This window comes from Myxocyprinus asiaticus, chromosome 16 (genome assembly GCF_019703515.2).
Source record: "Myxocyprinus asiaticus isolate MX2 ecotype Aquarium Trade chromosome 16, UBuf_Myxa_2, whole genome shotgun sequence".
In the NCBI taxonomy this organism is placed as follows: Eukaryota; Metazoa; Chordata; class Actinopteri; order Cypriniformes; family Catostomidae; genus Myxocyprinus; species Myxocyprinus asiaticus.
In genome coordinates this window covers 27,293,090-27,308,680 of record NC_059359.1, presented here as the reverse complement: position 1 = coordinate 27,308,680, position 15,591 = coordinate 27,293,090, and the positions used below count along the sequence as shown (strand labels likewise).

At 38.3% G+C, this 15,591-nt stretch overlaps 1 protein-coding gene across 2 annotated transcripts in view; it reads right to left on the bottom strand.

Annotated features, from left to right (window-relative positions):
- LOC127453834 (epithelial discoidin domain-containing receptor 1-like) overlaps positions 1-15,591 on the bottom strand; it is a 61,290-nt gene that overhangs the window by 22,461 nt on the left and 23,238 nt on the right. For both annotated transcript variants that reach the window (XM_051720547.1, XM_051720548.1), the window contains exons 4-8: positions 13,852-13,954; positions 7,616-7,844; positions 7,359-7,506; positions 6,439-6,541; positions 5,116-5,302 (exon numbers count right to left, since the gene is read on the bottom strand). In XM_051720547.1, coding sequence (XP_051576507.1) covers positions 5,116-5,302; positions 6,439-6,541; positions 7,359-7,506; positions 7,616-7,844; positions 13,852-13,954 — 770 coding nt within the window. The remainder of the gene's footprint in view (positions 1-5,115; positions 5,303-6,438; positions 6,542-7,358; positions 7,507-7,615; positions 7,845-13,851; positions 13,955-15,591) is intronic.

Genomic DNA, 15,591 nt, shown 5'->3' with positions numbered 1-15,591 from the left:
ATTGTGCTCCTTGAAACAACCACACCGTCTTTTTCCAGAGCAGCCTGTATTTCTCCTGAGGTTACATGTGGGTTTTTCTTTGTATCCTGAACAATTCTTCTGGCAGTTGTGGCTGAAATTATTTCTTGGTCAACCTGACCTTGGCTTGGTATCAAGAGATCCCCGAATTGTCCACTTCTTAATAAGTGATTGAACAGTACTGACTGGCATTTTCAAGGCTTTGGATGTATTTTTATATCCTTTTCCATCTTTATAAAGTTCCATTACCTTGTTACGCAGGTCTTTTGACAGTTCCTTTCTGCTCCCCATGGCTCAGTGCATCCATATGAGAGCTAACACGCTCATTGACTATTTATACACAGACACTAATTGCAATTTAAAAAGCCACAGGTGTTTGAAATTAACCTTTAATTGCCATTTAAACCTGTGTGTGTTACCTTGTGTGTCTGTAACAAGGCCAAACATTCAAGGGTATGTAAACTTTTGATCAGGGCCATTTGGGTGATTTCTGTTATCATTATGATTTAAAAAGGAGCCAAACAACTATGTGATAATAAATGGCTTCATATGATCACTATCCTTAAATAAAAGACAGTTTTTTTGCATTATCATGTTTTCAAAATCAATGCCAAAATTTCACAATTTCTGCCAGGGTATGCAAACTTTCGAGCACAACTGTATATTCTTAATAGAAAGCCAAGTTGCCTGGTAAAACAAACAAAATTACTGAGTTAAAAAAAGGATTTTTGCAGTGTGGACATCTGGTCCCCATAATATAGGCAAAACCTGACACACATACACTATAAGTGAGTAAGCTCCATTGCTCCAATTGACGGCCTGTGGCAAACTTTGCACTGGAGTTCCTGATCACAATAGGGGTAATTATTTGCCTGGAGAGGCTGCAGGTTTTCTGTTACTGCAGGAATTTCTCTGAACAAAGGTCTGGGATATGGTGATTATTTAAAGGGATGGAGAGAGCAGAGGGAGGTGTCAAAAATCATTTCACAACGGCACGTGTACAAGCGATTGTTTTTATGGGAAATGTTTAACGGGCCCTCTGGTCCTGTTTCCCTTTTTTGGGGGGGAATTTACAGCAAGACATACAGGGAGTGAGGAGAGGAAGTGTTCGAACAGTGGGAAGCCACAGGAAAAACATTAACAGCATGGTAAGTACTTATGTATGCCATGATGATGGAGATCGCAGAGTGTAAAGAATTCCCTCTCAAAACCGGAAAGTCACACACAGATGGAGACTGTCAGAAGTGGGGAAAAACAAACCAGCATGCCTGGTCAGAAGACACACAAAAAAAATGACAATACACACACATACCAGAAACAAAAGAAAAATAATTATGGTTCTGCAAATTGCCCAACAAAACACTCAGATTGTCTCAGAATCACACACCACCACAAAATCAATCCCACAGGCAGAGAGACAAACACAAACAAATCAAATGTTCATTAAAGGGTTTAAGGGTAATGACAGGTTCCTGAGGGCGGAACTGGGAGGATTTACTGAGCTGGAGCATTATCATTACTGCCTTACTGACTGACTGAGCTTAATTCTCAGATAGCTTTTGACATCTAGGAAGTTCAGTAGGGTTGAAGATGAATGGTAGACATAATATAGATACCACATATATTCACACACCAGACTCTGAAATTAAGAAATTTAAAAAAAATTTAAGAAAAAATTCAAAATACAGGGGATTAAGGGGGCTTTCACACTAGCACTTCTGATGCGCACCCAGGTCTGCTAAAAAAGGTGGTTGGGGTACACATCATGTGAACTCTAATATGGTTTGCTACTGATATGAACGCAATCATACCAAATCGTGGAAGCGAACTGCCTGTGATGACGTATAATTTGTGTCTTTGCAGGCTTGCGATGGCAATTATTATGGTATAATGCATTTCTCATCCCTGCTTGTCTCCAAATAAATCCCCTTCAGAGAGCAGCTCACATTCTTCACATCTCTTGCAACGCATCCACGTGCTTGCAGCAGACAAAGGCCAACATTATTCACATCATTGCATATTCAATGCATTCGTGGGAGAAAAAGTGCTGTTTCTGTGCATGGCAAGTTTTCGTGGAAAATTCAAAGAGACAAATTTTAATACTTCACTTAACACAGTGACATGTTCTCGAGATCTTACCTAGTTACAGTAGTAAACATCTACTGCTTGTACTCAAGTTGATGACGTAATCTGACCACGGTTCGACCCAAATAATATGATGTAAACAGAGACCGGGGGGGGGGCTGCGGGATGAGGGAGGAAACAAACTCTGGTTCGGTCCTAGAAATCGAACCAAGTGTAAAAGCACCCTAAATGTCCTCGTGATGGATTTCTTTGTTTTGTATTTGTAACGTCTGATATAGTTTTAAATATTCTATTCTAGGCCTGGTTATACATATTATTTCATAAAACAGTAGATGTGGATTTAACTTTATGAGTAAGGGGCTGTTGAAGATGAATGCATTTTACCGTTTGTCTGCTCTGTTCAATTGTTTTGTTTTTTTAATGTAAACGTGCTAGATGGACATCCTTGAGCTGTTTTTTTCAGCTTATCACACAGGAGTGTTGCGTGTTTAGACGCCTTGCCAAGTTAAAAAGAACTTCAACTTTTAAAAAGGCATCTCCAGACACCTGCATTCTGTTCCATTCGATGCACTTCATCCAGCTTTTTTTTAACAAAAACGCTTCCAGTCTGAATGGCCCCTGAAAGGTAATAAATCTAATTATTCGTTAACACTTTACAATAAGGTTCCATTTGTTAACATTAGTTAACAACATCAGTTAACATGAACTAACAATACTTTTACAGCATTTATTAATCTTGGTTAATGTTAATTTCAGCATATAGTAATACATTTTTAAATCAAACTTTGTATATGCTAACATTAGTTAATGCACTATGAACCAACATGAACTAACAATAAACAATTGTATTTTTATTAACTATCACAGATGAACTAACTAACAATGATTAATAAATTCTGTAAAAAATATATTGTTCATTGTTAGTTCCTGATACCTAATGCATTAAAGCAGTCATGATATACTCTTTTTTTTTTTTTTTTAATAATTTATCTTCCCTGAGGTCCACTGGTAATGTTAGTAAAGATTTTTTGCACCAAAACTGGCATAATTTAGTGTTATATGATCACATTCCACCCTGTCTCTCGCCCTCTGTCTGAAACACTTGGTTTTGGCCTAGGAGCCTCCTTTAAACTTCAATGTAAATGCCCACTGTTATGATTGGCTAATATCATGCAGCCCCTCGAATACAGCCATATTTGAAACTCAATTGGAAGAGAATGAACAAGCTCCACAACATTATAAAACTAAATTTCAGGTTTACACATAATGCATATACAATACATTTCATCCGAATATACTAAACTGCTCACTTGCTGTAAGCACAGCAGTGCCATTAACTATCAAACAGTCATGGCATATGAAATATTCATGAATTAAACTATTTAATCAAGGTTTTGCGATTGGGACCATGTGCTTTTAACTGCCCCATCCATCAATAACAGTTCCTTTGCAAAGCTTGAATCGTATTATGACTGGTTCACAAGCAATCCATGCTGATATGAGCCGAAAAACAGCTCTAGTGCACGATTACATACAACAACAATTAAAAATAGCGCAGATGGGCGTGAGGACGATTCCAGGGCACGTTTGTGCTCAAAACAACAAGATGCAGCAGCTTTATGAAACAGGGTCTCCTTTTCAGAGTTGTAACTGTAAGTCTTTTAAAAAAGCGGCGCGAGATACATGACAACGGTCAAAGATGTCTGTTTAGTGCATGTTTATATCCAAACATAATTCAAAATAGTCCACATGGGTCCCCTTTGGTGTTCAGGAATAGTTATTAGGCCACACCAGGCCTGTCTGTCCTGCTCTCTATCGGTTTCCAAACTGAACCCCAGTGGGCGGGCCAAGGGTGCGATGACGTAAAGTAGGCATTGATGTTTTTGCTGTAGAGGCGGTCATAAATTAATGGGCCCCCTAGTGTAGTGACATAAGGAAATCGCGGAAGTAGAAAATGAGCCGTTTTTGCAGCTTAGTTTAAATAAATGCTTTTATTGCATTAAAGGTTCCGGGTTCAATACAAGTTAAGCTCAATCAACAGCATCTGTGGCATAATGTTGATTACCACAAAAATGTATTTACACTCGTCCCTCCTTTTCTTTAAAAAAAGAAAAAGCAAAAATCAAGGTTACAGTGAGGCACTTACAATGGAAGAGAATGGGGACAATGAAAGTAAATGGGACCAATTTTTGGAGGGTTTAAACAGAAATGTGAAGCTTAAAATGTTATAAAAGCACTTACATTAATTCTTATGTTAAAACTTGTGTATTATTTGAGCTGTAAAGTTGTTTAAATCGTCATTTTAGGGCTTTAGGGTTTGTTGACATTACATGGTCATGGTAACGAAGTTGTAAAATTGGCTATAACTTTACACAGAAAAGGTTAGTAAGCGATTTTATCACACTAAAATTATGCTAACATATATTGTTTATGTCTTGTGGCTAAACTTTTGAAATTCACTTCCATTGTAAGTGCCTCACTGTAACCCAGATTTTTGCTTTTTATAAAGGAAGGATGAGTTAAAAAATGTTTTTTGGTAATCAATATTATGCTACAAACACTGTTGATTGAGCTTAACTTGTATTGAATCCAGAATATTCCTTTAAGGATTAAGTTCTGAAATGTACAGTATGTTTTTGTAGTAGAATGACCTCTTATATGTCAAAATATCATGGAAAATTGTATTCCTCATGATATGACTCCTTTAATGTTAACGAATGGAACCTTATTAAAATGTTATCAATTATTCAAATTGAGAATTTTTTGATACATTTATTAAATTGAAGTATTTCACACAAAAGAATGGCATAGCATATTCTTTATATTGTTGGAAAATAATATGCCCTTGTAAAAGTGGACTTGCACGCACTGCACTTCTCTGGTTGGCACGCAGGTGCAGCATGATGCCCTTTTAAAAGGTAACAAAAATGCCCAGGAAATCAAATCCAGGGAGAAAATGTTGCCGCTTAATTGGAAAGTTAATTTCTTACACTGATACACACACAAACATACCTGCATGGTGTGAAAAACCCGTGTTTTCTCAAAGTGGAACTCAATGTCGACAGTGGGTTGACCCAATGCTTCGCGACTCCATCCCACATAATCATATCCTGGCCACACTCTTAACTCTTTACTCTCCACGAAATCATTCCCACCCAAAACACCATCACACAACTGGCCCACGCCTCCAAACATCACCCTGCAGAGAGGAGAGAGATACATTACAGAACTGAAGTCAAGTTGAATTTATCATGTCATTGGGCATGTGCACACATATACATAGATGTATGTGCTCAAACACATTTTCCCATGCACACACATATCTGTGAGAGTTACATCTGGCTAATGTCAAAAATGTTAGCTAAACTATTGCAAACATTTCTGCCCTATTACAATCACATCTGGGAGTGTTTCTACAAGACATTTACCAACCCCACCTTACTTACACACACACACACACACACACACACACACACACACATACATACACACACACACACACACACAAACTTGTTTTTATAATCCCTTTGATAATCCCTAACCCTAACCCTACCCCTAAACCTAACAGAAACCTTTTTGCATTTTTACATTTTCAAAAAAACAGTTTAGTATGTTTAATAAGCCATTTCCTTCGCTGGGCCCCACAATGTAGGTGATCTCAGGTTTTACTATCCTTGTGGGGACATTTGGTCCCCACAATGTAGTATAAACATGTACACACACACACACACACAGAAAAGGAAGCTAGACTTTAACATACATCACAGAGAATTAAGTAAGACATAACCAGGTGAGATTTGAAAAGGTTAGCCAAGTAAGTATTCGACTGCTTGATTCTGACCAACGTAAGTATAAACCTAACTGTTAGACAAACAAGACGATGATTCAAAAAGACGATGATTCATTTTCTGTTCCTTAATTTGCGATGTGTAGCACTCATGTGGCATGTGCCAGACAAAAATGCAGACATGGAAAACTTGGCAGGAGATCAAGATTACGTTCTTGAGAAATGTGAAGAAATACAATTGGGAGCATGTGTGTGTGTGTGTGTGTGTGTATATGTGTATACATACTTATTAGCTATAGTTTGAGGACAGGCTATATCTTACAAAACCTCCCTTTGGAAACATTTTGGGATGTCCTCATTTGGAAAAACAATACATTCATAAATTATTTTGGGGTTAGGGTTATGGTAAGGGTTTAGGTTTGTCTACAGTAATTATAATTAGCTTTTTATAAAAAAATTGAAGTCTGTGGTACAGTGTTCTCATTTGGCTAAGTAAACGTGTGTGTGTGTGTGTGTGTGTGTGTGCTGTGTCTGTGTGTCTGTATTACCCTGCCTCTTTGCTGCCATCATAGACAGAGTCATTAAGGTAGACAGGTGAGCCTGACAGGTGCATCACATGACCCACAGGAGCGGTGTACGCCTTCAGTCCATCTAACAATGAACACAAGCACATTACTCAAAGTTAAATGTCATTTGAATGCAGAATGTGCCTGTAGTTAAAGGTGCACTAAGTAATTTTTTGCATATTAAAAAAAGTTTGACACAAAGACCTAAATAGCATTTTTTAGAAATATGTTGAAAATGAGATGAAGACTCAAGTCATATCAGCAATGAAATTAAAAGCATTTAATTTTAGATAGAGTGGGTCGCCTCCTCATGGGAGCTGCCATGTTGACAGCACATGACACTGTGTCATGCAATTGACTGAGTTACAACCACTAATACTGACAATAATAATAAGTTTACTTTATATAGCGCTTTCAGCCAATGCTCAAACATAAAATACATGTAAACAAAAAGCAAACCAAACAATATAACAACAAACACAACATACTTACTTTACAGACAATAACGGAGTCAGAGTCAACGGTATAGTCCAGAGTGACGTTTAGCAGAATCGCGGCTGCACGGCGACAGTCTCGCGCGCAAAAAAGTGCGAAAATTCCTTTGTATTAAATCCAAGAATGTCCATAAATGTGATATGTGTGATATGAGATGGACAAAAACACAGACTAAAAGTAACAAAACAGAAGATAAACAAACATCTTCGTGTAAAGCGGCATCATTTAATAAGCAAACTTCCAGTATCCAGGACGATGGGGGTTAGTAAAGTCCAAAACCACAAGAACTACTGGGACTGATGGGACGAGTAAGAGCCAGCTAAAATCTTACTGAGTGCACCTTTAATGTTTTGAGTGTGTTTAGGAATAATACTGATGATGGATTGCATGTCATACATGGAACTCACCCTTCCAGACACAACCGTAGAGTTCAACTCTCAGACAAACACTCATCACGCGGTCCGCCAGCGGGTAGAACCGCACCATGCGTGCTATAATGGGCGGACCCAGGTCCTTTAGGACTATGTCATATGTGTTCTCATTCCCTGACACCACCTGAGACAAAAACACCAGACACACTACTGTAAGAGAAAAGAACAACTAGTGCCTTTTGTACTACATGCTACTTATGACATTTTTCTGAGGGCATATTTAATGCTGAGACCTCCTGCCCCCAGCGGTCCTTCCATGTTATCCAGTGTCGTCCATCACGGGAGTAACGGAGTTGATAACTACGTGCAAACTCCCGCCCGAGCCCATCTGCATGCCGCCCCTGCGTGCCAACCAGAGAAAGGAAGTGTAATGTGTGCAGGTCCACCTGCAGGTACTCAGAACCACTAGGGAACACCGGACCAGCTGGACACCACGCACCGTCCCCCTCTCCTGTGCTTAGCCTAGGAGAGATCATAAATAAAATCAATATTTGGAGGCATAACAGGATGAAAAGATTCAGTGGGTACTTTTTAAAAGCATTGTACGCATATATACATAAAATAAAATACAATAAATACAAAAGGCAAAGTTTGCTTATGTGTTGATGCGGCTATCCTTATGAAGACTCTCCACAGACATAATGATTTTTATACTGTACAAACTATAGATTCTATCCCCTAACCCTACCCCTAAACCTAACCCTTGCAAAAAAAGTACTGCATTTTTACATTTTCAAAAAAAACAAAGTTTAGTATGTTTTTTAAGCGATTTGATTTATGGGGACACTAAAAATGTAAAGTAAAAATGTATATAGCATAATACCCTTGTAATTACCAGTTTGTAACCAAAAAAAATTTAAATTTACATTTTCAAAAAAACAGTTTAGTATGTTTAATAAGCCATTTCCTTCGCTGGGCCCCACAATGTAGGTGATCTCAGGTTTTAGGTAAACCACCCAAACCCGCCCACACACACACAATTTTTTTTCTTCTAATATTTACTAAAACACATTTTCTGGTCTAATTTGTCTTTCATAATCTTTTATCTTCACTTGTCATTCATTCAATTCCAGATGTCCTACATTTTTTTCTTATTGAATAACCGGTTTCATTCAGAAATACACAATATTTCAAAAGTAAAATAAGTTATGAACGTTTTACGTTGACTGAGTAACACATTCAAAGGAGAAAACAAAACTACACTCTCCACATTCAGCTACTGTCATTATCACACACACAAGACAAGATACTGATGACAGACAACTGAGACACACACTTAGGAATAAGATATTCCAGTGATGTGTGGGTACTGTCACCTCAGTGATACTTATTGAGACACAGCTGAGATCCAGAATCTGTGACCAGACTGAGACATTTCAGATTCACCCTTTATTTCTCACCTGATCCAGAGCCTCACAAGATTATAGTCTCACAGAGACAGACTTCTGACTATCGGAATAAAGTCTGGTTCCATTTGCAGCTTCTTCACAGTGTAGTGCAGTTCCTGAACAAATGATTCTTATGACATGGCTCTTTTTAGTTGATCAAAAACACTTAAACTTCAGCCAGAGTGGTTACTGAATTAATCTTACTGACTTGCAAGTTATGACTTTCATCATGTTCAACTCAGAATGAAATAAGAATTGTTACCGTGTTTTATGCAATGATGTATTTAAGGCTGGTGACATTCAATCAGACAGTTCAGTTACAGACTGGTTGTTCATATGACAATGTGAAGTTAAAAGATACACAAAAAAAATTTTTTTTAAATTGTGTAATCAGGGGAATTTTATGAAAGAACAAACTAATAAATTAAATATGTTATCACATTTTTGCAGAGCTGTCAGAATTAACGCGTTAACGCACGCGGTTAATTAAAAAAAGTTTAACGCGTTCATTTTTCTTAATCGTGATTAACGCATTCAGCGTAAATACAGCATAAACATTTGTGCGAAGGGCGGAACCTTTGTAATGTGTCCACCCGGAGTCATTATACTGATGTACAGGTGCATCTCAATAAATTAGAATGTCGTGGAAAAGTTCATTTATTTCAGAAATTCAACTCAAATTGTGAAACTCGTGTATTAAATAAATTCAATGCACACAGACTGAAGTAGTTTAAGTCTTTGGTTCTTTTAATTGTGATGATTTTGGCTCACATTTAACAAAAACCCACCAATTCACTATCTCAAAAAATTAGAATATGGTGACATGCCAATCAGCTAATCAACTCAAAACACCTGCAAAGGTTTCCTGAGCCTTCAAAATGGTCTCTCAGTTTGGTTCACTAGGCTACACAATCATGGGGAAGACTGCTGATCTGACAGTTGTCCAGAAGACAATCATTGACACCCTTCACAAGGAGGGTAAGCCACAAACATTCATTGCCAAAGAAGCTGGCTGTTCACAGAGTGCTGTATCCAAGCATGTTAACAGAAAGTTGAGTGGAAGGAAAAAGTGTGGAAGAAAAAGATGCACAACCAACCGAGAGAACCGCAGCCTTATGAGGATTGTCAAGCAAAATCGATTCAAGAATTTGGGTGAACTTCACAAGGAATGGACTGAGGCTGGGGTCAAGGCATCAAGAGCCACCACACACAGACGTGTCAAGGAATTTGGCTACAGTTGTCGTATTTCTCTTGTTAAGCCACTCCTGAACCACAGACAACGTCAGAGGCGTCTTACCTGGGCTAAGGAGAAGAAGAACTGGACTGTTGCCCAGTGGTCCAAAGTCCTCTTTTCAGATGAGAGCAAGTTTTGTATTTCATTTGGAAACCAAGGTCCTAGAGTCTGGAGGAAGGGTGGAGAAGCTCATAGCCCAAGTTGCTTGAAGTCCAGTGTTAAGTTTCCACAGTCTGTGATGATTTGGGGTGCAATGTCATCTGCTGGTGTTGGTCCATTGTGTTTTTTGAAAACCAAAGTCACTGCACCCGTTTACCAAGAAATTTTGGAGCACTTCATGCTTCCTTCTGCTGACCAGCTTTTTAAAGATGCTGATTTCATTTTCCAGCAGGATTTGGCACCTGCCCACACTGCCAAAAGCACCAAAAGTTGGTTAAATGACCATGGTGTTGGTGTGCTTGACTGGCCAGCAAACTCACCAGACCTGAACCCCATAGAGAATCTATGGGGTATTGTCAAGAGGAAAATGAGAAACAAGAGACCAAAAAATGCAGATGAACTGAAGGCCACTGTCAAAGAAACCTGGGCTTCCATACCACCTCGGCAGTGCCACAAACTGATCACCTCCATGCCACGCCAAATTGAGGCAGTAATTAAAGCAAAAGGAGCCCCTACCAAGTATTGAGTACATATACAGTAAATGAACATACTTTCCAGAAGGCCAACAATTCACTAAAAATGTTTTTTTATTGGTCTTATGATGTATTCTAATTTTTTGAGATAGTGAATCGGTGGGTTTTTGTTAAATGTGAGCCAAAATCATCACATTTAAAAGAACCAAAGACTTAAACTACTTCAGTCTGTGTGCATTGAATTTATTTAATACACGAGTTTCACAATTTGAGTTGAATTACTGAAATAAATGAACTTTTCCACGACATTCTAATTTATTGAGATGCACCTGTACATTTCACAAACAGACACAGCGCCAGAGCCCTTCTAACAAGACTAGCCTACAAGCTTATCATAAAATAGCATAACACGGCAGTCTCATAGACATTCTATGGGCGGTACTGTCGCAATACTCTCCAATGATAGAGCCGCGGAGGTTGTTATTCTAAATAAATAAATAGAATCTCTGACAGTGCTTCCCTGTCAGTGATAAAATGATGGAGAAAGGAGCTCTTAGAGCTATTTCATGTACAAAACAAGCCCACATGGGATTGTAAGGCGCATTTTAATAACCACAGAAGCAAGACAAGTCTTAACTATCACCAAAACGCTGAATGAGACATTTTTGTCTGGAAGTACTTTTCATAGTGAGTTCAAAGATTGACGCTGGCGTTGACACTCTGATGCGAATTATGAACGCAGCCAAAGTCTTTCTAGCAAGTCAGTCCATTGTCGGCCATCTTTGGAATGCTCTCGGGAGGCAATTTCCAGTCATGCCAGTGCAGCTCCTATCTACTTGAATGGGAAAAGATCGAAATCTCCTAAACGTTTGGCCAAGATTACGATCAAAGGACATATTTCAAATCAGCAGTAGAATCTGACAACAGCTTGTATAGCTAATGCGCATGCGCGTTGTCAAGTTGATTGACAGGTGATGTCTGAATCTAAAAGGTGATTGGCTCTTTTACCAGTAAGGCGGGACTTCCTTTCTACATCCGTTGAGTGACAGGTGATGTCTGAATCTAAAAGGCGATTGGCTCTTTTACCAGTAAGGAGGGACTTCCTTTCTACATCCGTTGACCATTGGCTGCCGTTGGGCATTCCAGTTTCTCCCATTCATTTTAATAGAAGTGGCCCATCTCTGCTAAATAATCTCTGACGCAGCTTCACGATTGCTGTAACAAAGCAGATAGCCACAGTCTACCAGCAGATTAATATAAAGAGATTTAATGCCCATTGCAATGAATATGCAACGTATGTGGAGACTAGTTTTTTCAATTAGTTAACCTCCCACTTTATGTTTAATGTTATTCAAATTGGTGCTATTTTAGTGCATTTCTTGTAGAAGGCTATGTTTGGAAAATGTTAATAAAACATTATATTGTTAGATATTGTTTTGTTTTCTTTCCTTAAATGGAAATAAATTCATTTTGACATGAAAATAAGTATAAACTGTATAGTGTCAAATTTTAGCACTTTCAAAATCTGTGATTAATCTCGATTAACTACAAAAGATTATACACTTAAATCGCAATTTAAAAAAAAAAAATTATTGACTGACAGCACAAATTTTTGTTTTGGAACTTTTTTATTGAATGTATATTTAGGATCAATTATTGGATTACATTTATGCCTCTAAGAAGTCTGTGTAAACATGCTTTCACAAGAATTGCATTCATTTCTGATTTGTTAGCCTATATCTGTTAGCCTATATAATTCTAAATCTTATACTTTTAAAACTTATATCTTATATTTTTTCCTCAAAAGTATTAAAAGAATTGTTAATGGAACAGTTAAGGAACCAGAATCGTTAAGAGGTATCACAATTGGAACTAAAATTTTTATTTTCCTTACAATTCCCATCCCTAGTAAAATTACAAACCGTTCCCCCCACGGCTTCCTCAGCATGTTCAGCTAGCCGTGATCAGGACAGAAAAACGTGTAGGTGGAACACTTAAGTGACATGGTGAATCACGATTGGTCACTTGCCAAGTCACTCAATTCTAATCCTGATTTTGCAGCACAACAGGGGAAAAAGAAACGTGACATATCAACAAGCCTGGATTGGAATGGAACGTCATGATTCAGCAACGGTAACCGTTCAGCCAGATGGTGGAAAAGTGTCTATAGTGTCTATATATATGTGTGTTTCATCCAAGAAAAAAGGTTGGGAAGCCTCTAGTGTGAGAGCAACATTAAAGGACTAGAGAGCAGCTCTACAGGACACTTGGTTGATTTTTTTTTTTTAATGAACCGAGAGTTTGTGTGAACTGCTCAGAACAGACACAATCCTTCCTGCAAACACCAATGCTGCAACTCTAAATACATTCTACAACTACTGCCCTCCATTCCTACAGAGAATAAATTCCTCCATTCCATCTCTTGTTCTTCAGCATGCTGTCACACAACTGTTCTTCTGTGATGTCATATGTGAGAACCTTACTAGACATACAAAAATCACACCCACCCACACCCACACACCCACACATACACCCACACACACCCCCAAACACACCCCCACACACACCCCCACACACCCACACAGTATCCTCACTATAAATCCTTGCTTCAGCACCTCTCTGCACCTCATCACTTCTCTTCACCTCCACCCTTTCTGCCCCTTTTTCTCCCTCCATGTTTAAGGCTGTAACATCCTCTCCCTCACCCTGCTTCTCCTGTAAGCTCCTCTCCCCTCTGTTCAAAATCCCCATCCTGTCTTCAACAGAATGCAGACTTAATAACAACCACATGATCTATGTGCTGCCAAAAGACAGAAACACACTCTTTGAAACTCCAGAAACTCTTTGCTTCAGGACTGAATGAGCTTGTCAGTGTGTGTGTGTGTGTGTGTGTGTGTTTGTTGTATATGCCTCTTTTTTATTGTGTGATCATACAGTATGCGTATGCTGTGTCCTTGCTAATGTGTGTGTGGTATTGGCCTTTATTCAGCAGTATGCGAGTCTAGTCCAGGCAGACAGTGATGTAATGTCATTACCTAATGCTCTATATCAGGATACGCTCCATTACTGACATCTCGCGTAACCTAATCACTCCCCCACATGAGAATTACGTACGAACACAAACACACACCCACAAATCACACCAACACCAAATCAGAGTGAAAATAAACTTTATTATGCAGAAGTCTCAAATGAAAACATGCTGGTGCTCTTACCTCCCGTGTTTGGCTTCAGTGGAGTCGGACCAGGCGCTGGACGCAGTGATGTCAGAGTCGGGTATGGAGCCATCCTCCATCCCTAGAGCATAGCGACACCTACCTGTGAGATAAAGAGGAAACACATCAGACAGGCTCTGACAGCACCTTCCAAAACAAGCTTTATGAGATACTCACACTAATAAACACAAACATGTTTACTCGGCTATATAAATGAGGATATTTCATGGACTTCTAATTATAATGATTATGGAAAAACCTAACCTTACCCTCTAAGCCCTGCTAAAAATACAGCTTAAACCAGCCTAAAATGGTTTACTGGTCTTAGCTGGTCTCCCATCCTGATTAGGCAGGTCTTTTTGCTGGTTATTGAGGGGTTTTGGGGACTTGTCAGCTGGTCAGGCTGGGATAACATCTTAAACCAGCTAAGACTAGCAAACCAGGTTGGTGTGGTTTAATTTCATAAATATTATTTATGCATAATTTTTACCTTTGAGTGTGTCCTCAAAAAAGATTGTGTCAGATTTAGATTGTTTAACTAGATTTGAAGCTGAAGTGTGTAATTTCTGCACCACTAGCATCCCCAAATGGAATGGCAAAAATAAACATTAACAGAAAGCCCCAAACTCGCACCATTGGTTGAGCCAAAGTTTCTGTGTTGAGTAGGGCTGGGTATTGATACAGATTTCCCGATTCGATTCAGATTCATAAGCTTTTGATTCGATTCTACTGTATATCAATTCATATGGGTATATTTCTGTTATAATGTCCCTTTTGCTTACATAGACAAAACATTCTGTCCCAGCTAATGCTGTTAATTATTCAGGGGACTTTCTTACTAGGTACATTAATATAAATTTGATTATATTTTATTTGTTTTTCATCATTTTGGGCACATTTTGGCTTTTTAAAAATGAAAAAAAAATAGAAATACTGTTAATTGTATAATTTGTACTATTTACTATTATTTACATTGATTTGTTCAACACATGCTTAAGCCGATACTGTCTCTTTAACAATAAACGGCATTTCTGTAAAGAGCACATGTAAATGAGCATATGTTAATGAGAGAACACTCAGATTGCTTTATCTTATCTGTGCCATGCATGATCAGAATTAAATATTTATTTTTTGTTGTTTTTGATCAACAGCTGACTGTAGAGAACAGAATGGGTATTAAAAGATACATTATTCAAATGACAAATGGGTTGTGTGGATCTCGTCTTTGGACACACAAACATTACATGGAACAACTTTTCTTCCCAACGCGCAGTGAAAGGATCTCGCTGCTGAATACTCCACCACTATACTACAAAATTACTGCCAAGTGAAATGTAAACATTTACCAGCCAGTTGCTAAATATATACATTTTATTTGCATAGCGCAAAATTTAGTTGAAAATGCGAGTGATGTCCTCTCATTGTAGAGGGTTGCACATAGAGTAAAAGACTGATCTTGGAATTTAAGAATCTATATTAAGATCATTAAAATGAAGATCGTGATTCATTGAAAAATATATATTTTTACCCACCCCTAGTGTTGAGCTGGCCAGACCAGTCAAACAAACTGAGCACTATTGAAAGTGCCAAAGAGCCACAGTGTTCACACTCTTCAGGGAGATCAACCTACGCATGATTTACTTATGATAGTCTCTGTATATTAAGCTGGAATAGGAAAAAAATTAAACACAGCTTTAACTTCTGGGGACAATTTCATCCCCAAACTATAGCTAACTAAAC